This window comes from Podarcis vaucheri (genome assembly GCF_965113315.1).
Source record: "Podarcis vaucheri genome assembly, chromosome: 2".
In the NCBI taxonomy this organism is placed as follows: Eukaryota; Metazoa; Chordata; class Lepidosauria; order Squamata; family Lacertidae; genus Podarcis; species Podarcis vaucheri.
Window position 1 is genome coordinate 127,371,185 of NC_138760.1, and position 25,215 is coordinate 127,396,399.

General features: G+C 48.8%; 2 protein-coding genes across 3 annotated transcripts in view; one reads left to right on the forward strand and one right to left on the reverse strand.

The window, feature by feature from the left end:
* Positions 1-4,331: 4,331 nt before the first annotated feature.
* The window catches only part of LOC309526217 (uncharacterized protein), a 73,093-nt gene continuing 52,209 nt past the window's right edge, over positions 4,332-25,215 (reverse strand). The window contains exons 10-19 of the mRNA XM_082212131.1: positions 25,125-25,184; positions 22,766-22,804; positions 16,878-17,032; positions 15,893-16,168; positions 13,837-14,112; positions 9,871-10,155; positions 9,119-9,223; positions 7,737-7,775; positions 6,596-6,637; positions 4,332-6,075 (exon numbers count right to left, since the gene is read on the reverse strand). Of these exons, the coding sequence (XP_082068257.1) occupies positions 5,993-6,075; positions 6,596-6,637; positions 7,737-7,775; positions 9,119-9,223; positions 9,871-10,155; positions 13,837-14,112; positions 15,893-16,168; positions 16,878-17,032; positions 22,766-22,804; positions 25,125-25,184 (1,360 nt within the window). The 3' untranslated portion in view covers positions 4,332-5,992. The remainder of the gene's footprint in view (positions 6,076-6,595; positions 6,638-7,736; positions 7,776-9,118; positions 9,224-9,870; positions 10,156-13,836; positions 14,113-15,892; positions 16,169-16,877; positions 17,033-22,765; positions 22,805-25,124; positions 25,185-25,215) is intronic.
* Positions 16,983-23,564, forward strand: LOC309527433 (ABC-type oligopeptide transporter ABCB9-like). 2 transcript variants are annotated; one of them, XM_082214297.1, is made up of 5 exons: positions 16,983-17,057; positions 18,428-18,601; positions 20,985-21,144; positions 21,549-21,685; positions 22,712-23,564. In XM_082214297.1, the coding sequence occupies exons 1-5, from the start codon at positions 16,998-17,000 to the stop codon at positions 22,901-22,903; spliced, it is 723 nt and encodes a 240-aa protein (XP_082070423.1). In that variant the 5' UTR covers positions 16,983-16,997; the 3' UTR covers positions 22,904-23,564. The 2 variants fall into 2 exon arrangements, with proteins under 2 accessions (XP_082070423.1, XP_082070424.1); XM_082214298.1 differs by having other exon boundaries at positions 16,983-17,045.

Here is a 25,215-nt window from a genome sequence, read left to right on the forward strand (position 1 = left end):
ATGCTTCCTTACTGGGGCATCTGGGAGGCCACTGGGAGAACAGCCAGCAAGACCCAGCGGCTGCCCAGCCTCTTCTGGAAGGCCCTGAGCCCAGGCTGGGCGCTTGGCCCAGAGAGTGCTTGGCCCACATCCCACTTCCAGAAGCCTGAACGTTTGAAACCTGAGCTAAGCATGGGACACACAGAGAGAAGCTGCTGCCTTTTCCAAGAAATCAGAAAAGAGACAAGCAGTGGCCGCTCCTTGCCCAGGTACAAGGAAGCTTTGGATTTAAGGGGGGAAGGTAAAGAATGATTTGGGAGTTCTCTTTTCCCCAAGCTGCATGATCTCTATCATCCCTATTTCCCCTTGTCTGATGCAGAAAAGAGAGAGAGATTATCCTAGCAGAACTGAATGATACTTGTATATAATAAAAAAATGGAATAAATATACTAGAAGAATATACAGGAAAAGTTATAAACAAACTGTGCAACAAAATTAAGACAGAAAAATTACAATGAGAATGATTGGAAGGTTCTTTCAGAAGACTTTATTAGATAAGACAGAATGTTATAACCAATATTCATTTTTTATTGTTAACTCTCTTTTGTTTTTTGTTTTTAATTTTCTTTATCTTTAATCTTTTTTCTCTTATAATTTTGTGTTTAATTTTGTTGTAACTATTTGTAACATATATGTAAGCTGATATTTTAAATCAATAAAGACGATTTTTTTTTAAAAAAAGGAATCTTGCCTTTCTCGGAGACTGGGGTGCTGTGTGACAGTATATTCAGAGCATATATGAAGAAAACAGCCCCCGTAATCATTTGCAGAAAGGGGGAGACTGGTGGGGGGCAGCTGGACCAGCGTCTGGAGTCAGCAATGGGCTGGATGAGGGTCAAGAACCTGACCCTCCCTCCCCAAACAAGGCGCAAATGCTGCTCAGGGAGATGCCATTCGCCCCGTCCTAAACATCGACAAACGTGACAAATAGTTCACATTGTGTTCTGTTGCTGCAGGATATCTCTTGGATGGCTTTAAAAGAGGTTGAGACTAATTCATGGAGGAGGAGGAGGAGGGGGCTAGGGATGCCCCCCAGCCATGATGGCTCCGCTCTTGCTCCCCACTTGGAGGCAGCCATGTTTCCGGATCCCCATTTCTGGAAGCCCCAGGAGGAGGGGAGAGTGTGGCTCTGGCGCTCAGGGCCTGTTTTGGGGCTTCCCAGAAGAGGAGGCATCATCCGGTCGGCCATTGTGAGGACGGGAGGCTGGACTCGAGGGGCCTTTGGTCGGATCCAGCCAGCCTCTTCTTCTTGTTTCCCTAAAGTGACTCTCTCAGAGACCCTCTCTTCTTGGCCATTATTCACAGCGACAATTCAGGGTTGCAAGATAAGCTCCTGTGAAGGAGGAGGCTGGCTGTTTTGAGGGGGGCTCTCCTGGACCCACTTTGGGGACTCAATGGGCTCAGTCACCTCAGGGACGTCTTAGGCTTCACTTTCTACCTGCTCCATCCAGTTTTTCCTGGACAGGGATAGTCTGCCCACAAGGATCCATGTCCTGCTCACCTCCTGACAGGATTATTGTAACATGTGGTGTTCTTCCCCAATACAGTAGGGATGCTTCAGCTGCTACAAGATAAACCTGACAGGATTTTCACTGCCGCAGCTCATTTAGGGCCAAATCTCACCAGGGCCAAAAGACCCTCTGCCTCTTTGTCTGGTTCTGAGTTCAATTCAAAGTGCTAGTCTTGTTTTAGAAAGTCCTCAGTGGCTTGAGGCGCCTTCTCCTCCCCTGCTCTCCTCTGTGGAGACTTTTCTCCCTCTCCTTTCCCCTCTTCGTGGAGGTGAAGTGGGCGACAACAACAACTAACGGCCAGGAGGAAAATGTTTGTTCTTCACAGACTTTTTAAAAAGTTTACAGGACTTTAGACATTATTTTTTTCCTGTTCTTGATATCGTGTGGAAACAGCAACAAGTCTTCTTGCCCCTTAAAGGCTAGCAAAGAAATGATGGCATAAAAACGTCCTTGGTGTGGTTCTCTGATCCAAACTGGATTGTTTCCCAGGAGACTTTGCCCCCGTCTGCCTCCCTCAGCAACCTCTGAGTCCGGTGGGAAAGTCCCAGGGCAGCTCCCAGAACAAGGCCAGAATGGTTCGGACTCCCTTTTTTAATGTTTTGTTTTCCTTTTTACTTCTGAGAAGAATAGCTGAGGGCGCAGTAAACAGTTTTTGGCAAGATACAATAATCTAAATTTCGTTTGCATGCCAAGCTAGCAAAGGAATTTCAAGTACTGTAACTGCATCTCAGGCTGCTTGACTGACATTTCTCACAGGAATTGAAAAAACAGTGGCAGATTTTGCTGAGAAAGTCGTCGTCCTTCATTAACACTGGGGTGTGTTTGTGTTTGTTTCCAGGGTAGATTCCTGCCCTCACACACTCTCTCTGCCACAAGACACCCTCACCCATTTCTCCACAGTCCCATTTGTCTTTTCTCGCTTTCTCATTTTCTCGATCCTCTGCTGCCCCCTGCCGGCTGTTTTCTTCCCCAGCTGAAATGGAAATCAGGTGATTTCTAGGAAATCCTTCAAGGGACCAGTTGAAGCAAGTCACGGGTTGCAAAAAAAAAAGGTCAAGGTTCCCACATATGTCACAGCTTTGCAATCATTGAAAATATGTGCAAGACAGTAAGAGCCGTGGCAAAATGATACAGGCAACTCCCCACATGGACGCAACATACTTGCACACAACCACAAGGCCTCGTGAGCAGACCCTCCCCAGAGCCCCAAGAGGATGTGTGCTCAGGCCAAGCCAACCACTTCTGCCTTTGAGGGAGGGCAAAATGCCTGAGGTGGTTTCCGTGCTTGATCACCATGTGCCAAAGTCAGGAAAGACCAAACACTGTCCTTCTGAAAGACGTTTCTGGGTACCGATCTCCCCGCCAGGCTGCAATCCTGGAGGGCAGTTGCGGCTTTTGGTTTGTCACTTGAGGGGGAAGGGGGCATTTCTCAATGGTGTGGGGCTTCAACTCTTTAAGGCAGGCCCCAAGCTACTTTTTGGGCTGCTAGAGGTGGCCACTAGTCAGTTTGCAAAAATCCAGCCTGAGACTTTTAATAATCTTCAGGCTGCATGACATGATGTTGTTGTCATTGAGCCAGGAAAGAGACGCACCAGCGAAACACCACCATTTTGTTTCCTCTTCTGCAGCCTGGCCTTCACAAAATGGCTTCCGTTCTTGGCAGGAAGGTGGGGACCTGCCTTGCCCTGACCACTTTCCTCCCTTCAGGGGAGAGGTTTGTTCAGGGTGAGGGCGGCCAAGGGAGGGAGGGAAAGCCACAGCAGCTCCCACCATAACACAGCCTGTTTGAGAGGAAGTAATATATAGAGATGGCTGTTTGTCGGGTGATGGTTTTGTCCCCCCTCACAATGAGTGACTGGGGCTTGTTATGTATTGAAGTGCTCACCCTGGTCACCAGGGTAGTGTGTATATAGTTTTCACTCAGGTCCACGTCAGTTAATTTAGGCGGGAAACCCTGGGCTGTTGCTGTTACAATGTGACAGCCGGCTGCCTATAAAAGCAGGCCGGCTGAGCTGTTTGCTGTTCAGTTCAGTTCCAGCTTACTTATAAAGAACTACTTGGAGGAATCTCTGTGTCGTCTGCTTTGTCAACCCACTACTTAATAGATCTAATCCACTCTTCCACTTCTCCCACCTCTTTCCACTGTAGAAACCGGCTGTTCACGGCTGAATCGGAGCAAACATCAACCAGGTCTTCTGCAGATTGACGTTTGCTCCAATTTAGCAGTAAAGAGTGGATTTTCTGGGGGAAGCAGCAGGGCAAACAGAACATGGCTCGGGCCAGGGCTTTTTACAGCCAGAACTCAGTTCCTTCACCTCTCAGGTGGGCACCTTTGCCATCCTAAGAGAATAAGGGCAGCCTTCATGGCGAGTTCCAGCACCCCTTTTTCTAGAAAAACAGCACTCTCCCCAGGGGCCCCAGAAGGCCTTCACACTCCAACAGCCCCAGGAAGCTTCAGCCACCTCCCAGTGAGACCAGACTCTCCCCAGTGGCACCTGGTAGCGGCATTATGAAAAGGATGTTGCGATTCCCCCTCCCATCCAAATGCTGGACCCCATCTGGCGATGGTCCTTCTGCCACAATGCCATGGTCCCCCTGACTCACCCGGGAAACATAAATCACCATTTCACCATTTCTTGCAGGGAATCCACTGGGGGCTGGCCATAGTCCGAGCCTGAGCACTTTCCACAAGAAATGAAATGCTGTTATGATTTCACAAAATGTATGTGACACCTGATGCCTTCTCAACTCACACATTTCAATCAAAGGGGAGGAGGAAGAGATATTCCAACGCTGAATTTATTGAGATTGAAAACCATTCATTCATTCATATATATTTTTTTAAAAAAAACACTTTTCATGAATTGTAAATGAGCCATATAAATGCAACATGCAAGGAAAAGTCAAGCGTTACCTGCATTTCACCAGCAGGCCCTAAAATTAAACAATAAAATACGTTTTTTAAAATCCCAGTCACAGTGGTCGTGTGGATCTCAAAAGGGCATTTCTGAGGTGCCAAAGGGCAGGGCAAAGAGGTGTGTTTTTAGCAAACAATAGCAGCTTTAAAGTCAGACCCCCCTCTGTGCGCAGAGATGCCACCATTTAGGAGCTGCCACAGATAGCACTCTTTCCTGGGCCACTGGCACCTCAAGGGTCTGTGAGCAGCAGAAGGTCTGGGGCAGCACGAAGATCCACACTGAATTGCAGTCAGGAGAATCTGATTTTGGTGTGGAAGAACTTTTTCCAGGGGAGAGGGAAGGAGGAGGAAGGGGGCACCTTAAGAGACATGAAAACGGAAGGGTTTGGGAGCAGGTGTGTGTAATGTAACAGTCAGTGTACTGGACTAGGAGCTGGGAGACCAGGGTTCAAATCCCCCCTCGCCCATGAAGCTCACTGGGTGACGTTGGGACAGTCATTGCCTCTCAGCCTAACCTACCTCACAGGGTTGTTGTGAAGAATAAAACGAGTGGAGGAGAACCATTCAGGGACGTGGCTCAGGGCTGGAAACTTGCATGCAGGCGGCTCCAGGTTCAATCCACAGCACCTCCAGGTAGGACCAGGAGGGAACCTTTTTATGAAATCCTGGACAGCCACTGCCAGTCAGTGCAGGCAGTCTAGAGCTAGATGGACCAATGGCTCTCTGACTCAGTGTAAGGCAACTTCCTGTCTTCCTCCTGTGACTCTCTCTCTGGGCAGAAGAAACACACTTCCAGTCCCCACCCAATAATACATCACCCACATCGACTGGATAATGCCTTCAGCAGTATGAAATTAAAGCAGAGGACCAACAAGGTCTGCACTGCAGGGGCCTCTTCTCTGGCCTGCGGACTGGAGGCACGTCCATTTGCCCTAGGAGTTCCCGCTCTCCTGCTCTGGGTTCAGCACCAACGTCCCACCTGGCCAGCGCACCTAGGAACAGAGTTGGCAAGGAGGCCGGTTGGTTTCTTCCCTGCGTCTGGAGCCCCTGTCAGCAGCACACCTTTTAAAATAGTTTGGGGGTGTTATTGTGTTGTGATTTTATCCTGTGAACCGCCCTGAGGCCTGCGGGTATAGGGCAATATACAAATTTAATAAATGAACAATAACAATGCCTGTCACGGGGCAACAAAAACCCCTTTCGCCCAATTCAGTCCGCAGCTGAGAGCACCAAACCTCTTGGGCAACAGTAATTTGGCCCTTTTGCCTTGCAGTCTCCTTTTGCTGCTCCTTTGGTGGCAGGACGGCCAGTTTAAGGTCACTTAACTGAGTGTCTTGAGAGGCTGAAATGGTTTCTGACCCCTTGGAGCTCAAATTCCTGTCGCTTTGTTCTGTCTGTTGTTTTCGCTGCAGAGGGGGAGATAGTTCTGGATGCCAACCACGTTCCCCTCTCAAAGCAGCCCTGAGGAGCCGGTCAGCCTGGAGGCCTCTCCCCGCTGGGATGGGCAGGTTTGGAGGCAGACATTTCATAAAGGGAAGTGACCTGAAGGTGGCCTCCCTCCTCGTTGAAAAATCCTCATTTCTATTTCTGTGCTGCCTTGAATGTCCCCTGCAGGAGGAACCAGAGGAACAAGCAGGATGAAGCGGTCAGTATTGGGGCATTCGATGGCACAGAGGCCACCTGCTCCAATCCCTTGACCTATCAAGACACGCTAAAAATAAACATACTCAGAGCAAAGACTTAAGGTTTCCAGAGGAGGCTCCAGCAACTCAGCCAAGCCTCTCCCTTTAGGGAAGGTGGGAAATACACAGGGACGCTAAGCAGCCAATCCGGAATATAAAGCCCTTCTTGTTGATCCTGGGTAGAACCCCTGGGCTTCTTGGGAGGAAGGGCGAGATATACTTTGAATAATAAATAATAAATTCAAAGTAACAGAGGAACAAGATCCTCCACAAAATCAGGCGGCAGCAGAGATGGGCTTTCTTTGCGCATGTGTGTTATTCTCACTTGCGGCTGACTCCAGGTGGTTTTATCATTCCTAGAAACTAGAAGCACCAAAAGAATGATCCCTTCCCCACGGAGGCCTGTTTTCAAGGAGGTCATCCATCCCCATCCACTCCCCACTTACCGACGGAGGAGCTGGTGGAGCTGGGGGGGCCCTGGCTGCTGGCTGCAAAAAGGAGAAAATAAAGAGAGTGCGTATCACTGCCTGTGTTTTAGGGAGGGAGTTCTCATTTCCACTTGCACCTTTCCTCTCTGCTTTCACACACATATCCCTCCATGCCCCATTAAGTCCAAATGAAACATACGTCTCAGTCTACAACCTCCTAAGATTATACAGTAAAATTATAATCATACAGGAGTAATAATTCAGGATGATTTGCAACCATCAGTTCAGTTCTCCATGTGTTGCCCGGATATACTATTATCTGCGCATGTACATGTGCAAATGATTGTGCAGTGCTCCAATGTCGCCTTAAGTGGTGTTTTCTGTGAAGTCCCATTGTACGGAGCATAACTCACACACCAAGGCCAGCCCAATACATTTTGACACCTGAGGCCGGCCCCAAAATGGCCTCCCACTCCCCACCAGGGAAGAAGGGTGAGGGGAGATTTATACCCAGGGCACAGGGAGAAAGATTGACATGGGGATCTGCTGCCCTGCTGAATCCTGCCACCTGAGGCAGTCGCCTCCCCTTGTCTCCTGGGTGGGCTGGCCCTGTCATACACCATTCTCCTGAAACGGAAGTACCTTGTGTTTTTCACTGTTCCTAAATGTTTGGAACGGACTGTGGCTAAAAACACACACTCTCCTTTCATGCTCATTGGGTGGTTATGGGATGCTGGAGACGGAGACCCTGCTCCAGAAATAGTGATGGGTCTTTGACCGCCTGTGACCTCTGACCTAGGGTTGCTATACGTATTGGAAATCCCAGACATGTCCTCTTTTGGGGGGTCTACATGCCCATCCGGGGGGGATTTATATACTTTTAAGCTAATGTCTGGGCTCTGTCTCTGTCAACTCTGCCTCTGTTTTTTGGGGGGCAAGATCAACAATCTTTTGGGCTATCGTGCAAATAAAAGCTCAACAACATGCCAACTCTACTGTGAACACTATATCACAGGCAGTTAGCACTTAGTGGCTGCTATAAAATTCCAGGGCAAAGACCTGATGACTGAACCCTTGCCCACTCTGGCACCTGCGGTCACCAATATATTCATGCAACAACAAAAACAAACACTTTTCAAAGGAAAAAGGAGTCACTCACTTGACGTTCTTTCATAGGCTGCTATCATTCGTACTTTCTCTACAGAAAAAGAATAAGAAAATCAGATCGGGGAGAGGATGGAGCGTGAGAGGCGGGGATTCCAAATTTTGGCATTGCACAGGGCGCTGCTGAAATTTGACATTCCACGTTCATGTGGCTGGTGGGCAGAAACTGGCTAAGCAACCAGTGGAGTCTACTTTGCTGCTTTCCCCAATCACTTGCCCCAACAAGAGATTGCAAGCAAGGCTTTAATGGTACTCATGGCCTACAAGCAACAAAACAAACAAACAAACAAACAAACAGGACGGGACACTTGGGCAAGCAGGAAGCCCAACCCTGCTGCTTGCTTTCTCTCTTCCCCACTTCAAAAAAATATCATTTGGGGTGGAAGCGGGCAAACCCTTGTTGCTCCAGCAGCTGTTTTGCACTGCACAGCAAGAAGGAGCTCGTTCTTGACCAAGGGCTCCGACTGCCTCCGAGACTCCAAGGAAGACCTTCACAGGTGCCATACAAGTTTAATTCCTGTTCCCGGTCTCCATTGGCTGGCGAGGTATCTCTTTTTAATGTTATATGAATTGCTGAAAATGTGTTATGGTCCATTGCCCATGGCTGCCATTTTATTTCTGGTGCCCACAGCGCTTTCATGACATTTAAAATGTCCCCACTGTTCGAGAAGGGTTGGAAACCCCAGCTGTAGATCGCTACCATCACAGATCTACAGGACACACAGCGACTCAATCGCCAACATTTGTACTGTGGACTCAGTTATACAGCTGCAAGTGAAACATTTTGAATGTGTTGTAAAGTGTAATATATTAATGTGACACCAGATGGTGACAGTGAGCTATGCCAAATTCAATGCCTTTTTCAAAACGTTTTTTAAAAAGCATTTTCACAGCATTTATATGTGTGTGTGTGTGTGTGTGTGTGTGTAGATTCCAGCTTGGTATCCATGTGCAAATCTGGGCTAGAGGTCAGGGATATTTGTGTCTCTGGAAATGTTGCTGGACTTTGGTCCGCAGCAGCCAGCATGGCTAACTGTCAGGGTTGACGAGAATTGTGGTCCATATCGGAGTCTGGAGGGCCACAAATTCTCCGTCGTTGGTCTAGATGACAGGTACTTGCCAGCCCCTTGGCATTTTGGAACCATTATTACATTATGTAACCCACATGAATCCTGCTTCCCAAACATATCAGAATAGGGGCCAGGAGGCAGTGAGGAAGAACACTTAGGGTTGACCTTTGGGTACTTTCTGGTTGGTGTTCCACAAGTCATTTATGGGTGGGGAAAACTTGTGAGGGAGCTGCCAGGAAGGCTTGGCCATCAGCCCATTCTCAGTCAGGAAGACAAAACCCAGCAAATCCATCCAGTGTTTACTTACTGCGGACAAAGAAGATGACAGCAGCCACCACAACTACTACCACAGCCGCTGCCACCACGCCCCCGACAACGTATCCCAGAGTGGCAAAAGAATGGCCTCCCTTAGCTAAAAGCAAACAAAAGATATTTCTGTTCAGACACTGGTGGCAGCTCCCAAACCCTCATCCAGACATCTCACAATCTTTTTTTTGGTGGAGAGATTCTGCATACCAAATCTGAGACCTCCCATGCGCAAAGCAATGTGCTATGGCAGTGCTCTCAAAAATGCCCTCCCCTCTAAGGCAACCCATCACTCACCATTAGATGGCTTCAGAGATTAGGAGTGGCATTCAGCAACCTCATGGAACACCACATAATTATATCAACAAAACGGGTAAAATTTCTCACCTCCCAGAGAGGGTCCCTCTCCTTCCAAAGATTGCTCTTCAAACTCCACTCTTTGAATACCACGCCCTCCCCACTTCCCTGAACCTAAATCACATCTCCTCCTTTGAAACCCCAAAGTATGGACGATGTCACATGGAGTATTAGCCTATAATAGCACTGGAGTCCCTCGTTCGACTCTGGGTGCACGTTCTCCTCCTAGAATCCAGCAAAGAAGGCCATCCAAGAGGCTGGATGGTCATCTGTCATGGATGCTTTAGCTGAGATTCCTGCATTGTAAGGGGGTGGATTTGATGACCCTTGGGGTCCCTTCCAACTCTATTGTGATTCTCTGACTCCTCCTCCTGCCCCTCTCCTGTCGTTCCTCACCAGGCTCCTCCCAGGCCAAGACCAGAGGCTGTGTTAGGCTGACATGCTCTATGTGGCAATGATAGCGGTTCCTGTCCTGGGGGTCCACGTCAATGCTGAGCCAGGCGTGGTAGGTCCCGTTGGAATTGGGAGCGACGTCCCTGCGGAAAGTGGCATGCTCCATGACCTTCCCGTCCATCCTCCAGGTGGTGTCAATCTCTCTGGGGTAGAAGCCATAGGCCTGGCAGATGAGGGACTCTTGGCTGTCTGGAAGGGCCTGACGCGTCACCTTCCCCACTGGGAGCTCTGCCAAAAACAAAGGAACCTCTCCAGTAGCTGGCAGGATGGATGGTGCAATTCACGTGGTCATCCAGTGCCATCCTGACCTGAAATTCGATTACTGATGCCTTCAACATCCCCAAGAGATGACAAGGTCAGAAGAGAGAAATTATCAACTTCCCTTGTGTTTCGTCAGACTTAAAAATCCCTGTCGTCCACAAATATGCTTAAGGTCTTTGTAGTGAATATCATTAATAGATGAATTGACCCATGGCTCAGACTGATACCTGTTCCCATAGATGTTCCACTGTGAAACCTTTGTCCATTCTTAAAAGAAATTATTCAGACAAACCCCATGGGTGTCCCTGCTATGGGCCTGTGATACCCAAAGCAATCTGAAGCCCCTGTTTGGCAATTGCAGAGACTGAAGGTCCCCACTTCCCCACAATTGTCTAAGTCCCCCCCCACTTCAGGGTTTTCCCTGAAGCAATCTGAGACTGCGCCTGCATGAAGCTAACTTCTCCTCTGCCTTCTTCATGCCTCTCCTGGTTCTTTGAGACCGGGGAGGAGGGGAGCTGGTCACAGCAGGAGGGTGAGACACCCTGGATTCTTCAGCAGCCTGCCTCACTTCTGTCTCCTGACCTCCCTCCTCTCCAGCTTCTGCTTCTGCCTCTCATTCTGGACTGCTCTCTGCCACAGACTCTCGCAGCTCACTAAGCCCTGTTACCTCTTCACATTCTGACACTTCCCAGTCTTCTCCCTCTTCTCCCTTTGACCGTTCATCATTGTCCTACCACCACTCCCTGAGCTCTGAGCCTTCTTCTCTTGAGGGTTCCTCAGCTGGTTCCTCCCACCATTGTTCTGCATCCAGCCAGCCCATGACACCCACACACCCAAAACCCCTCAAATGTCTCATTTATTGTTACCAACCACACCCACGTTTTTATAGTTTTGACACACAGTCCGAAGACTGCTTCAGCTCTCTGAGTTGCTCATGGGTCTATCTGTCCCTCTGACCCAAAATTATCAGCCACCCCCTTCTAGGCAGATTTGGGCTTCTTTTTGATTTTTTTTAAAAATCAACATCCACACACTGTAGCCTGAAGTGACCCACTCCCAGACTTCCTTCCTGCACAAAACAGAGTTTTGGTCTGAAATATGATGTGGGTGGGTGGAGAAATAAGTAGCGAAATCACCTCTCCACCCTCCAACAAGAAAGGCGATTCAGACTCAACATCAGGAATAACTTTCATAAAGATAAATTCAACAGTGTAAATAAGTTTTGATGGATGTAATATTGGAAAACTGAATGGCTTAGTTCATGTAAAATATGCAGGGATTTACGGTATGCAAAATGAACCATGAAAAGAGAAGGAGGGAAGTCACTGATATTTTAAGGTTGTTTAAATGAATATTCTAAAATGTAAAACAGAAAAGTTTAATTATTTATATTATATATAATTTAATATATTATATTTTATTTTTTAAAATTTTTATTAAGTACAAAATAGAAATATATATATACAAATATACAAAGAAATAAAGAAAATACATGTAACCAAAGGAAAATTAGAAAATATAAAGAATACAAATATTTTACCTCTTCACATGCATATAATTATTTACACCTCCATAAAGCAATGTTCACAAAAGAGAGAGAAAATGAAAGATGAAATATAAGAGAAAAAGAAAAGAAGAAAAAGTCAAGAATGAAGATTTTAAAAGTACAGTGGTGCCTCGCAAGACAAAATTAATTCGTTCCGCAAGTTTTTTCTTCTTGCGAGTTTTTCGTCTTGCGATGCACGGTTTCCCATAGGAATGCATTGAAAATCAATTAATGCGTTCCTAGGGAAACCGCCTTCAGACCAGGTCCGGGGACAGTCTGTCCCCCGACCTCTTCTGAAGGCTGGGGGGGGGGGGACAAGGGCTTTTCTTCCCACCACCAGCCTTCAGAAGGCTGTTCTGAAGGCTGGGGGTGGGAAGAAAAGCCCTTCTCCCCACCTCCCGACCCGCAAGCTCCAGGGACAGGAGGGCTTTGCTGCCGACCGCCAGCATTTTAAAAGCCCCCGCTGTCCCGGGGCGATTTTAAAATGCTGGTGGGTGGCAGCGAAAGCTTCGCTGCCGCCGCCAGCATTTTAAGATCGCCCGGGACAGCAGAGAAGTCTCCGCTGCCCCGGGGGCTTTTAAAATGCTGGGGGTCGGCAGCGAAAGCTTCGCTGCCGCCGCCAGCATTTTAAGATCGCCCGGGACAGCAGAGAAGTCTCCGCTGCCCCGGGAAGGCAGGCGGGGGGAGCAAAGACTTTTGCCCCCCGCCGGCCTTCAGAAGAGGTCCAGGACCTCTTCTGAAGGCGGGCGGGGGGCGAAAGTCTCTCCCCCCCCCCGCCTGCCTTCAAAAGCCATCTGGGACAGCGGAGAAAGACGCTGCCTTTCTCCGCTCTCCCGGGAAGGCAGGCAGGGGGGAGCAAAGACTTTCGCCCCCCCCCCCCGCCGGCCTTCAGAAGAGGTCCAGGACCTCTTCTGAAGGCCGGCGGGGGGCGAAAGTCTTTGCTTCCCCCGCCTGCCTTCAAAAGCCGTCCACGATAGCGGGAAGCGCTTCCCTGCTATGCCGGACTGCTTTTAAAATGCTGACGGTGGGGAGCAAAGCCTTTCGGCCCCCGCCGGCCTTCCTGGACCTCTTCTGAAGGCCGGGGGGGGGGAGGCTTTGCTCCCCACCACCAGCATTTAAAAGAGGTCCCCGGAGATTTCCCTATGGGCTTTCGTCTTGCGAAGCAAGCCCATAGGGAAATTCGTCTTGCGAAGCGCCTCCAAAACAGAAAACTCTTTCGTCTTGCGGGTTTTCCGTCTTGCGAGGCATTCGTCTTGCGGGGTACCACTGTAGATAAGCATTCACTATACACAACCATTTCAAATCTGTATTTATGTTCAAATCCACGCGTTTTTAATAATCCATTCACCATATCCTCTGTTCTTCATATTTTCCCTTTAAGCCTCCTTAATATCTCACTTTATATTTTTTATGTTACTCACAAGATTATTCTAAACACAGCCAGATTTTGGTAGCAGAGTCCTGGTTTTGTAAGTAATCATTTAGACACTCCCACTGTTTCATGACCATAATTTTGTGTTGTGTCTTTATTAGATCTGTCAATTTAGCTTTATATATATATATTATATATATACACACACAGTAGTACCTTCGTTCCCAAACAGAATGCGTTCTGGAAGTCTGTTTGACTCCTGGAACTGTTCATAAACCAAGGTGCGGCTTCCGATTGGCTGCCGGAGCTTCCTACAGCCAATCAGAAGTCGCGGAAGCTGCACCAGACATCTGGCTTCCCAAAACCATTCAAAAATCGGAACACTCAACTCTGGTTTCTGATCATTCAGGAACCGAAACATATGAGTTCCAAGGCGTTCAGCAACCAAGGTATGACTGAATATTTTTTAAAAAGGAATAACTTTCCAACAGCAAGAGCTGTTCAACAGTGGAACAGTCTCCCCCAGGAGGTGGTGGACTCTCCTTCCTTGGAGGATTCTAAGCAGAGGTTGGATGGCCACCTGTTATGGATGCTTTAGCTGAGATCCCTGCATTGCAGGGGGTTAGACTAGATGACCCTGGGGGTCCTTTCCAACTCTACAACTCCATAATTCTACCATTCGGTGCATTAGCCCTCCTCCCCACTCCCATTCCCCACCCACCCATCTCACCTGTCCTCAGCAGAGTTTCATTCCCGTAGTCCAGGTATCTCTGCAGCCACTCAATGCATTCCTCCTCCAGGTAGGCCTTCCGGTACCAAGTCTTGGCCAACTCTGCATCCCACTTCCTCTTCATCACTTGGGCCTCTCTGTCAGCTGCCATCCAGGTGAGGGTCTCCTTCTCAAAAGTGAGGAAGTCCCTCCCGTCGTAGCCGTACCGGTAATACCCTTCTTTGCGCCCGTCTGGGCTCAGCTCACAGCCGTACATGAGCTGCAGAGTGTGGAAGCCTGAAAGAGACCCCCAAGAGGTCAATGGGGGGTGGGGCAAAAACACCAGAGCAAGATTTCTATCCCATGTTAAGCCCCACAATAACAACAACAGTAAGGTAAAGGTAAAGGACCCCTGGCCATAAGGAAGGCTGATTGCCAAAGAATTGATGCTTTTGAATTATGGTGCTGGAGGAGACTCTTGAGAGTCCCATGGACTGCAAGAAGATCAAACCTATCCATTCTTAAGGACAGATTGTGAAGCTGAGGCTCCAATACTTTGGCCACCTCATGAGAAGAGAAGACTCCCTGGAAAAGACCCTGATGTTGGGAAAGATGGAGGGCACAAGGAGAAGGGGACGACAGAGGGCGAGATGGTTGGACAGTGTTCTCGAAGCTACCAGCAGGAGTCTGACCAAACTGCGGGAGGCAGTGGAAGATAGGAGTGCCTGGCGTGCTCTGGTCCATGGGGTCACGAAGAGTCGGACACGACTAAATGACTAAAGAGCAACAAAGGACCCCTGGAAGGTTAAGTCCAGTCAAAGATGACTATGAGGTTGTGGCGCTCATCTCCACTTTCAGGCTGAGGGACCTGGCGTTTGTTCACAGACAGCTTCCCAGGTCTTGTGGTCAGAATGACGGAAACCAGAGTTCACGCAAACGCCGTTTACCTTCCCAATGCAGCAGTACTTATTTATCTACTCGCACTGGCACGCTCTCGAAGTGCTAGGTTGGCAGGAGCTGGGACAGAGCAACGGGAGCTCACCACAGCGCCACCTGCATCCCTTAACAACAACAATCATAATACTAAACAAGGCACACATCCCCCTCAGCCTCACTGATGTGGTCCAAAGGAAAGCAGAGCAGGATGTTTGGCACCAGCTTGGCTGCAGGTGTTGCCCACAGGAGTCATGCAAGGTGCCATCCAACCGCCTTAGGGACTATGCTCTGGATGTGTGCATGAATTACTCCGCGGCCTTTTCTCCTCCTGCAGCTATCCCACAAGGCAGTGGAGGTTTAGGATCAGGATTCTCCTTCTCCTAGATGGGCTCCCTTCCCAGGTGGATGAGCCCCATCTGCCCCTCACTTCCCTCTATGGCAGGGGTAGGCAAACTAAGGCCCGGGGGCCGGATGCGGCCCAATCGCCTGCTAAATCCAGCCTGCGGATGGTCTGGGAATCAGTGTGTTTTTACATGAGTAGAATGCATCCTTTTATTTCAAATGCATCTCTGGGTTATTTGTGGGGCCTGCCTGGTGTTTTTACATGTGTAGAATGTGTTCTTTTATTTCAAATGCATCTCTGGGTTATTTGTGGGGCATAGGAATTCTTTCTTTCTTTTTTTCCAAAATATAGTCCGGCCCCCCACATGGTCTGAGGGGCGGTGGACCGACCCACGGCTGAAAAAGGTTGCTCTACGGCATGTGCAAAAAACGCCTTTTTGACCGTTGGACCCACTCTCGGTCTCATCTGCTCAACCCACCAGAGCCTGTCTTCGCATGCAGGGGACGTCCCTAACTCACCGAGGTTTTGAGACCCATCGGCTCCCCTCACCTGAGTCCCAGGACTGTGGCTGCTGTCACAGGTTGAAAGCCTCCAGGAGCCACAGGTGAGAGCCGAGTGCAGGTGGGGACCAAAGGTGGGCAAACGACCCCGGAAGGAGCCTGGCTGGCAGGGAGAAAGCAGCTTATCCCTGTTTAGGAATCACTATTCTCCCTCTCAAGTCACCATCTCCTGCCCCTGGAAGGGACAAACCTGGCAGAGAGAGAGGGAGACTGAGCTCCCTTCCTGCCCTCCACTCACCTTTGCTCTGGTTGTATTGATCCTGTAGGTCCAGCAGGTACTGGCTAAATTTCATATCCAGCTTGAGGAATTCCTGGGTGCTCTTTTCCCAGTACTGAGCATTGTCCTTCTCTGCTTTCAACATCCAGGAAACTTGGGGCACAGACTTCTCGGTTTCGCTGTCATACTTAACAATGGGCTGGTGGTCCACGTACCCCCCAGCAATGAACGGGGGCAGCCCCTGACTGGGCCCTGACACCCCCGTGCATAAGTAGCGCAAGGAGTGACTGGAGCAGCCTAGAAAGGACACAGAGAGGGGGCGGGGGCAAAGCTTCATATATTTATTTACCAAATCCTTATTTCCTTATGAATACCCTTTGGAGTATAATGTAGCTTAAGTAGAAAACTATATTTAGAAATATTTTTCCTGGAAAAACATTTTATTTTTCAAATCCGATTTAAATAAAAGAAATCCGACTTAATTTTTAAAAAATCTGATTAAAAAATATCATTAACATTTATCCACCCTGGTTTGTAATAACTTGTTGTTGTTTAGTCGTTTAGTCGTGTCCGACTCTTTGTGACCCCATGGACCAGAGCACGCCAGGCACTATTAGTAATAACTAATACCTAATAACCAATATTCTAAAGGGTTCCGTGAGTTCATCAATAGAGATCTCAAAGTATTCCCAACGAAGCCTGAGGCATTTATATTTTCTTGCAACTTGTTCCACCAGCACACGATTTTTAAAAGCCAAGGTTTCAACAAAATGATCACAATTTTGTCTACCCTCTCCAGCTGGGATCATATTAGCCAGTTTACAACAATGCAGGCTAACGTCCCAATATTGAGTCAGCTAATCAGCGAGAGGCGGGGATCAGGAAGGAGAGACTCCGGCGGAAGCGGACTAGAAAGCGGACTGGATCCGGATTAGGCGGTGGGCAGCCCCTCCGCTCTCTTTCTACATTCTGCCCACCCCGACTTGTGGCACTCGGGGGTACTCACCGAAGCAGCCCCCCAACAAGAGGGGGAGGAGCAGCAGCCACCCCATCGGCCTCGCCCCACGCAAAGCCGCTCCTGCCCAGAGGAGGAACCCCCCCCCCGCAATCCGGAGCAGGAGGCGAGATGGAGATCCGCCCAATGGGAAAGGAGCCCGGGAGCTGCGGCGGGAAAGTGAAACTGAAAGTTCTCCGCCGGATGTCGCGTTTCCGGGGGAGGGGAGGGGAGTGTCAGGCAAGGAGGGGAGTCCACGGCGGGGGGGGCAGCGATGTGCCCTTATTTTGGACGGAGAGGCGGGCAGAGGGGACTCCGGGTTTTGCCTCAGGCCGCTTCTCTGCAGCGCTTGTTTCTTTCTGCTTCTTTTCATGGGGTTCCTCCCCTCCCCCCGTATTGTACTCTGTGAACCGCTCTGAGATCATAGGATGGAAAGGCAGTCTATAAATAAACTGTTACGGCTAAAATCTGGGTGCGGGGTTACTCTGCCACCCAGCTCATCGGACTAAGTCCGTGGGTCCCTGCGGAAGAAAATGAGCTCAGCCGGACACAGGAGCAAACTGCAGAAGGTCCAAGTTTATTGCGCAACAGGTTCAAGGCGAGATTGAACAGCGAGAAAGGGGGTGACATGAACTTTTGAAATTTCCCTCCATGTCCCAGAATACAGTGCAAAATACCTCCCAGTTACATCACGAATACATTAAGGAAAGGTTGGGTTACACAGATTACATCATGAATACATTAAGGAGAGGTTGGGTTACACTGGATTAACATATGGAGGAGGGAGGGGGGAATATGCAGAGCTGGAGATATGCGCAGATAAGCACATCCTGAGAAGACAATGGTCCATGTACGCATAGTCTGTCACCTGGCATTGCCCGAGGAAAGGTTTGGCAGAGTGATTTTGACAGGATTACTTGAGAGATTATGGAGGACAGGGGAGGGGTGATGGAGTCCTAGAGAAATTGAGCAAATATATTGTAGTGAAGAAGACATGCCCCCCCCCTTCCGTAACAAAACAAAACAAATACATTAATTGAAAAGCGAAGCTTCGCCCTATATGTCAGCACACCCTATATTTGTCGCCTCTCTCTCCATAGCCAAGAGGGGGAGCGAGGGAAGGGCAGCCCCCCAAAAGAAATCAATAAAAATAAGGACCCCTAACAGTTAAGTCCAGTCGGGGACGACTCTGGGGTTGCAGCGCTCATCTCGCTCTATAGGCCGAGGGAGCCAGCGTACAGCTTCCGGTTCATGTGGCCAGCATGATTAAGCCGCTTCTGGCGAACCAGAGCAGCACACGGAAACACCGTTTACCTTCCCGCCGGAGTGGTACCTATTTATCTACTTGCACTTTGACGTGCTTTCGAACTGCTAGGTTGGCAGGAGCAGGGACAGAGCAAAGGGAGCTCACCCCGTCGTGGGGATTCGAACCGCTGACCTTCTGATCTGCAAGCCCTAGGCTCATCTGCAAAGAGGCTCTGTAACTTGTGTTTCCCTCCTGGCTCTGGAGGAGGGGAATCACAGCCCTGGTTTTTTCTCCTTTCCTCGCTCCTTCTGCACAGAACGTCTCCTTTGAGCTCCGTCCCAGGGAGGTGGTGGCGCTTGTGGGTCTCAACGGCAGTGGAAAGAGCACCTGTGTGGCACTACTGGAGCGCTTCTATGAGCCCCAGTCTGGGGAGATCCTGCTGGATGGGGTCCCGATCCGGGATTATGAGCACAAGTACCTGCACAGCAAGGTGAGCATAGAATCATAGAATCATAGAGTTGGAAGAGACCCCAAGGGCCATCGAGTCCAACCCCCTGCCAAGCAGGAAACACCATCAGAGCACTCCTGACATATGGTTGTCAAGCCTCTGCTTAAAGACCTCCAAAGTAGGAGATTCCACCACACTCCTTGGCAGCAAATTCCACTGTCAAACAGCTCTTACTGTCAGGAAGTTCTTCCTAATGTTTAGGTGGAATCTTCTTTCTTGTAGTTTGGATCCATTGCTCCGTGTCCGCTTCTCCGGAGCAGCAGAAAACAACCTTTCTCCCTCCTCTATGTGACATCCTTTTATATATTTGAACATGGCTATCATATCACCCCTTAACCTCCTCTTCTCCAGGCTAAACATGCCCAGCTCCCTTAGCCGTTCCTCATAAGGCATCGTTTCCAGGCCTTTGACCATTTTGGTTGCCCTCCTCTGGACACGTTCCAGTTTGTCAGTGTCCTTCTTGAATTGTGGTGCCCAGAACTGGACACAGTACTCCAGGTGTGGTCTGACCAGAGCAGAATACAGTGGCACTATTACTTCCCTTGATCTAGATGCTATACTCCTATTGATGCAGCCCAGAATTGCATTGGCTTTTTTAGCTGCCGCGTCACACTGTTGGCTCATGTCAAGTTTGTGGTCAATCAAGACTCCTAGATCCTTTTCACATGTACTGCTCTCAAGCCAGGTGTCACCCATCTTGTATTTGTGCCTCTCATTTTTTTTGCCCAAGTGCAATACTTTACATTTCTCCCTGTTAAAATTCATCTTGTTTATTTTTGCCCAGTTCTCTAATCTGTCAAGGTCGTTTTGAAGTGTGATCCTGTCCTCTGGGGTGTTAGCCACCCCTCCCAGTTTGGTGTCATCTGCAAATTTGATCAGGATGCCCTTGAGTCCATCATCCAAGTCGTTGATAAAGATGTTGAATAAGACCGGGCCCAAGACAGAACCCTGTGGCACCCCACTAGTCACTCTTCTCCAGGATGAAGAGGAACCATTGATGAGCACCCTTTGGGTTCGGTCAGTCAGCCAGTTACAAATCCACTGAGTGGTAGCATAGTCCAGACCGCATTTTACCAGCTTCTTTACAAGAGTATCATGGGGCACCTTGTCAAATGCCTTGCTGAAATCAAGGTAGGCTACATCCACTGCGTTCCCTTCATCTACCAGGCTTGTAATTCTGTCAAAAAACGAGATCAGGTTAGTCTGACATGACTTATTTTTCAGAAATCCATGCTGACTATTGGTAATCACAGCATTCCTTTCTAGGTGCTAAAGCAGGGAGCCCACAAAGGGTGGCTGACATCAAACTCCTGTTTCCTCTTCATTATTTATTATTTATTGAATTTATATACCGCTGTATACCCTCAGGTCTCAGAATAAAATCATAATATAAAACCACACAATCCATAATCCATTCTTCCTTGTGGAAGATGCAGAAATGGCAAAACTGCTGGAAGAATAAGAAATCAAGATAACAAGTTTTTTTTTTGATAAAAGAATGGAAATGGTTTATTGAATATTTACAGATAAATTGTAAACAGATAAAAACAGTGACAGGATTATTGTAATAACCTGCAGCTACATAAGAGTATGTAGCTACAGGGAGTTCCAAGGATTTTAGGGATGTTAGAGAGTTGTCAGTGTCACGGGGAAGGCGGTTCTGTTTTTCACAAAACAGGAAGCATCTTTTGCAGAAGAGGAAACAACAGGGTGAGGCTGAGCACAGGAGAGGAAATGTGGGTTGCAAAAGGCCATGCCCACCAAGATTTCGTGATGCACAAACACATCCCAGCCTGGTACTTAAGCTGTAAACTGGCTTTTTCCAGGGGGTGTGACTGGAGATGATTCCCACAAGGAGATGCTTGCAAGGAGCAGTTGCGGCTGTGGAGCCTTGAGAAGGGATGGTTCAGAGGGGATACGAGAGCCTCCTTCAGATATTTGAAGGGATGGAAGGACCTGCCCCTTCCTGTTCTCTCAGTTTCTCATCTTTCTAACTTTAATTGAGTTCTGTACATTAATGCAGCAATTTGTGGGATTTGTTTTTAAAAATTTGCACGAAAATATTTCCGTGCAAATCTCTCCTAATGAACATGTTATTGTCTGCAGATTTGACTAATGCACGCATTTTTGCAAGCAATTTCTCCTAATAAAAAAGCATTTTTGTAGGCTGTTTTCACTAACATCACTTCTTACGCACATTTTTGTAACGCTTTGAGTTGGAAAACAGCATGTGCAAAATTCAGAGAAGGTCGGGCTGTGTTTCGGTTCTCATATTGTTTGAGAAGGTGCAAATATGGTGGAGCGTGCTTTAAATGCAAACTGAATCCAATTTCCCCCTAGTCGTCACACTTCATTCTGCCTGCAGGTGGCGCTGGTGGGACAGGAGCCGGTCCTCTTCTCTGGGTCCATACGGGACAATATCGCCTATGGGGTGCAGGATTGCAGCCAGGAAGAGGTGGCGGCTGCGGCAAGAGAAGCCAACGCCTTAGGCTTCATCAATGAGCTGGAAGGGGGGTTCGCCGCAGGTGGGTGAAACCTCTTTCCTCCCGTCTCCTTTTGCCTCTGCAAAACTCCACACTCCTTCCAGAAAGGGCAGTGGGCCTGATTCTTACTCTCTCTTCTCCCCACTGAGATGAATTTCTGTGGCCCACTGAATTCCTCCAGGAAAATTGGTGGGGCTCCAGTCTCTTGTGACGAGTGAGAATTCCAGACTCTGAGCCTCACCTCCTCTTGTCACTGCGCCCGACCCTCCACCCAACGGCTCACTGCATCCCATCAAATGAACCCAGGAGTTCGGGATCCTCCTTTACCTGCCACTCGCCTTTTGCACCCCTGCCACCACTCCCACTCCTCTGGCAAACAGGCTTTCTTTAGTCTGGCGGTTTCCCCCTCTTCCCACCCCCCCTCTCTCATTCCTGCCTCCCTGCAGATGTCGGGGAGAAGGGAGGCCAGCTGTCCGCAGGGCAGAAGCAGCGCCTGGCCATCGCCCGGGCCCTGATCCGGAACCCCAAGGTCTTGGTGCTGGATGAGGCCACAAGTGCTCTGGATGTGGAGAGCGAAGCTGCCGTGAGTGTCGGGTTGGGAGGAATTGTGGTTGACATGAGAAGCGTTAGAAATGAGTGGGTGCGGTGGTTTTATATTATTGTAGGGACGCGGGTGGCGCTGTGGTCTAAACCACTGAGCCTCTTGGGCTTGCCAGTCAGAAGGTTGGCAGTTCGAATCCCCGCGATGGGGTGAGCTCCCATTGCTCGGTCCCTGCTCCTGCCAACCCAGCAGTTCAAAAGTATGCCAGTGCAAGTAGATAAATAGGTACCACTGCAGTGGGAAGGTAAACGGCGTTTCTGTGCGCTCTGGTTTCCGTCATGGTGTCCCGTTGCACCAGAAGTGGTTTAGTCCTGCTGGCCACGTGACCCAGGAAGCTCTCTGTGGACAAACGCCGGCTCCCTCGGCCTGAAGCGAGATGAGCGCCACAACCCCATAGTCACCGCTGACTGGACTTAACCATCCAGGGGTTCTTTACCTTTGCCTATGTTATTGATATTTATAATATTAATAAATGGGACTTGCATTTTCCAGTGCCAGTTAGCTTTTAGAGCTTATCCTTTCAGTTTCTCTTATCATTATTTTTCCAGTTTGGCCAACCTTAGGATGACAAAATTATATCTATCCTGGACTGCATGCTATTCTGCCACCCAAATTCTGGGCTACCTAACATGGGCAGGGTAATAATAATAATAATAATAATTTTAAAAAATGTGGAGCACTCCATGCTCTATATCATTGTGTGGGAAAACACAGGAAGATCCATAATGCTCACAAACATCTCTCAATCTCTGACTCGTTCTCTTTCACACACAGAGAGAGCCAGTGGTTAGTGTGTTAGACTGGGCCCTGGGTTCAAATCCCCACTCAGCCATGCAGCTCACTGGGTGACCTTGAGCCCATCGCTGCCTCTCAGCCTAGGCTACCTCGCAGGGTTGTGAGGAAGAGCCCCATATACGTCACCTTGAACTTCTTAGAGGAGGGCTGGGATAGAAACCTAATAAATAAATAAAATAAATCTAAGAGGGGGTTTCTGGCTTCTTCCCCCAGATCCAGCAGTCACTGATGAGCGGCCAGGCCAGGGCGGTGCTGGTGATCGCTCACCGGATGCAGACGGTGGAAAACGCGAACAGGATCGTCGTCCTGGAGGGTGGGGAGGTTGTGGAGGAGGGGACGCACTCTGAGCTGATGAGCCGGAGAGGCCCCTATTACCGCCTGGTGCAAAGGAGCCAGGATGAGTGACTTCCGCACAGGCTGAATGGTCTTCTGGGGTCCCCCTCTCGAGGTGGTTGTGCGTGTGGCATAACTGTGTTTAGAAGGGGGTCTCTGTGCCTTCTGCTGAGTGGGACCTTGGGCCACAGCCCCCAAGTCCTGCCATGATGGGGCTACTAGGAGACTCACCTAATTGGCTGATCCTTTCGAGTGCAGAAACTCTGGCTTAGCAAGAAAAGTGGGTGTGAGCCCCACTTTGGAGAGCAATGAAGTGGGGTGCAGAAAGGACTGTGTAGCATCCCTTGTAATCACTATGCAGCTGTTAAATAGCAGGCAATTTGGAGTATCAGTATTTGCCCCAGGAGAACTTAAGCTGTGACTTTGAAAGTCTTGTTCCCAAGCTCCCATTTTTGAAGCCCCCCTCCCAAAGCTTCTTTCCAAGTAGCCTTCCGCTCAGAAGCCCTACTGAGTTCAATAGGGCTTACTCCTAGGTAAGGATTTCATCTTGAGTTGCTTAAATAAGGAGTCTGGCTTCTTTCCCAATCCTGTCTCTTGGTTCCGTATGTCTTAGGTGTTTCTGAGTATGTTGTAAAAATATCTTAAGGCACTTTTGGTCTCTTGCTGTTGATTGTCCAGGACTATGATGGCCTGAAAGTGGTGTTTTGTAAAATAAAATGTGTACGTGTGACAACTCTTTGAAGTTTGAAATTTTGTGTCTCTGGGGGCTGCAGACTGGTGCTTCTTCTAGGGTATGGGAACACAAGAGGCTGCAGGATTAGGCCAAAGGGAGCTCCACCAGTCCAGGGCTGGACCTACACAAGATCTGAGTGCTTGAGGGACACATTGGCCTGCCCAATGGCTGCCAGTTTCCTCAGCAAGAGAAGGTCTTGTTTTCAAGGGGAGAACACTCTGCCTTGTACAGAGTGAGGCCATCTAGCTCAGTGTTGTCCACTGACTGGCAGAGGCCTCCAGGGTTACAGGCAGGAAACCTCATCTCAGCCCTAACTGGAGACGCCAAAGATGGAACTCAGAACCTTTAGCTACAGCAAAATTACCAAGAGATGAATCCATTTATTCACTTTCTGCAGACGCAGAAAGGCATTCCTGTTAACCCAGGTGTTGGGTAGCTGACAGGTGCTGTCTAGGGCTGGGCAATATACCATCCGAAAACCATTTTGAAGTCCCTATCATATCAGTTTCACAATTTTTGACCTAGCAATGTATTTCTGACATAAATGGCCTTGGCCCAGTATACTTGAAGGAGCATCTCCACTCCCATTGTTCTGCCCTGACACTGAGGTCCAGCTCCGAGGGCCTTCTGGCGGTTCCCTCCCTGCAAGAAGTGAGGTTACAGGGAACCAGGCAGAGGGCCTTCTCGGTAGTGGTGCCCGCCCTGTGGAACGCCCTCCCATCAGATGTCAAGGAAATAAACAACTATCTGACTTTTAGGAGACATCTGAAGGCTGCCCTGTTTAGGGAAGTTTTTAATGTTTGATATTTTATTGTGTTGTTAATATTCTATTTGGAGCTGCCCAGAGTGTGTGCTATGCGAAAATACAGGAAAAACTGTGAAGCCAGCTGATGCCTCTACATAGCTCCATCCTTATTTCAGACATTGTGATATATCAATACATTGCAATGTTTAGCTGGTGGTATATCATGATGTTGAAAACCAGATATTGCCCAGCCCTAATTCTGTCCATGGCAACCCCAAAAGGAGTACCGGAGGCAGCATGCTTCTGAACACAAGGTGCTGGTAATCTCTCCTGGGCAGAGTCCCAATGACTTGCTTGTGCGCTTCCCATTGAGGCATCAGGTCAGGCACTGTGAGGAGGCCGGACAGGTGCGCCATTGGTCTGATTCATCCAGGAAGCTCCTCTTAGGTTCTCAGCAGGAAGGGTCATTTTAGGGTGCTTTAATTTGTTTTAAATTATCTTATTTTAAATTTTAATAATTCAAATCTTTTAAATGGTATTGCTTTTAACATTTTGATGTTTTCTGCCCTTAGCCCCTTTGGGAGGAAGAGTGGGATAAAAATTTAAAATAAATATTTTGGGCATCTTTTCACCTCCATGGGAGAACTTCCTCCTGGGTTTGCGGACTTTTTGGGGAACCCTGCCTTGGTCATCTCCCACCACCCCCTGCCCCAGATCAGATATCTGCACATTCCTTTTATTATATTCCCAACCCTCCTTTCTTCCGTCCTGGAACCAAAGGCAGCATCCAGGTGGTTCCCCACCCAGGCACTGACCGGACTTCAGACCCTCTTGGCTTCAGAAACATGGCGGCCTTGTGTAACTTAAGCCCACACCTGCAAAATCAGAGATTATGTCCCCATTTCG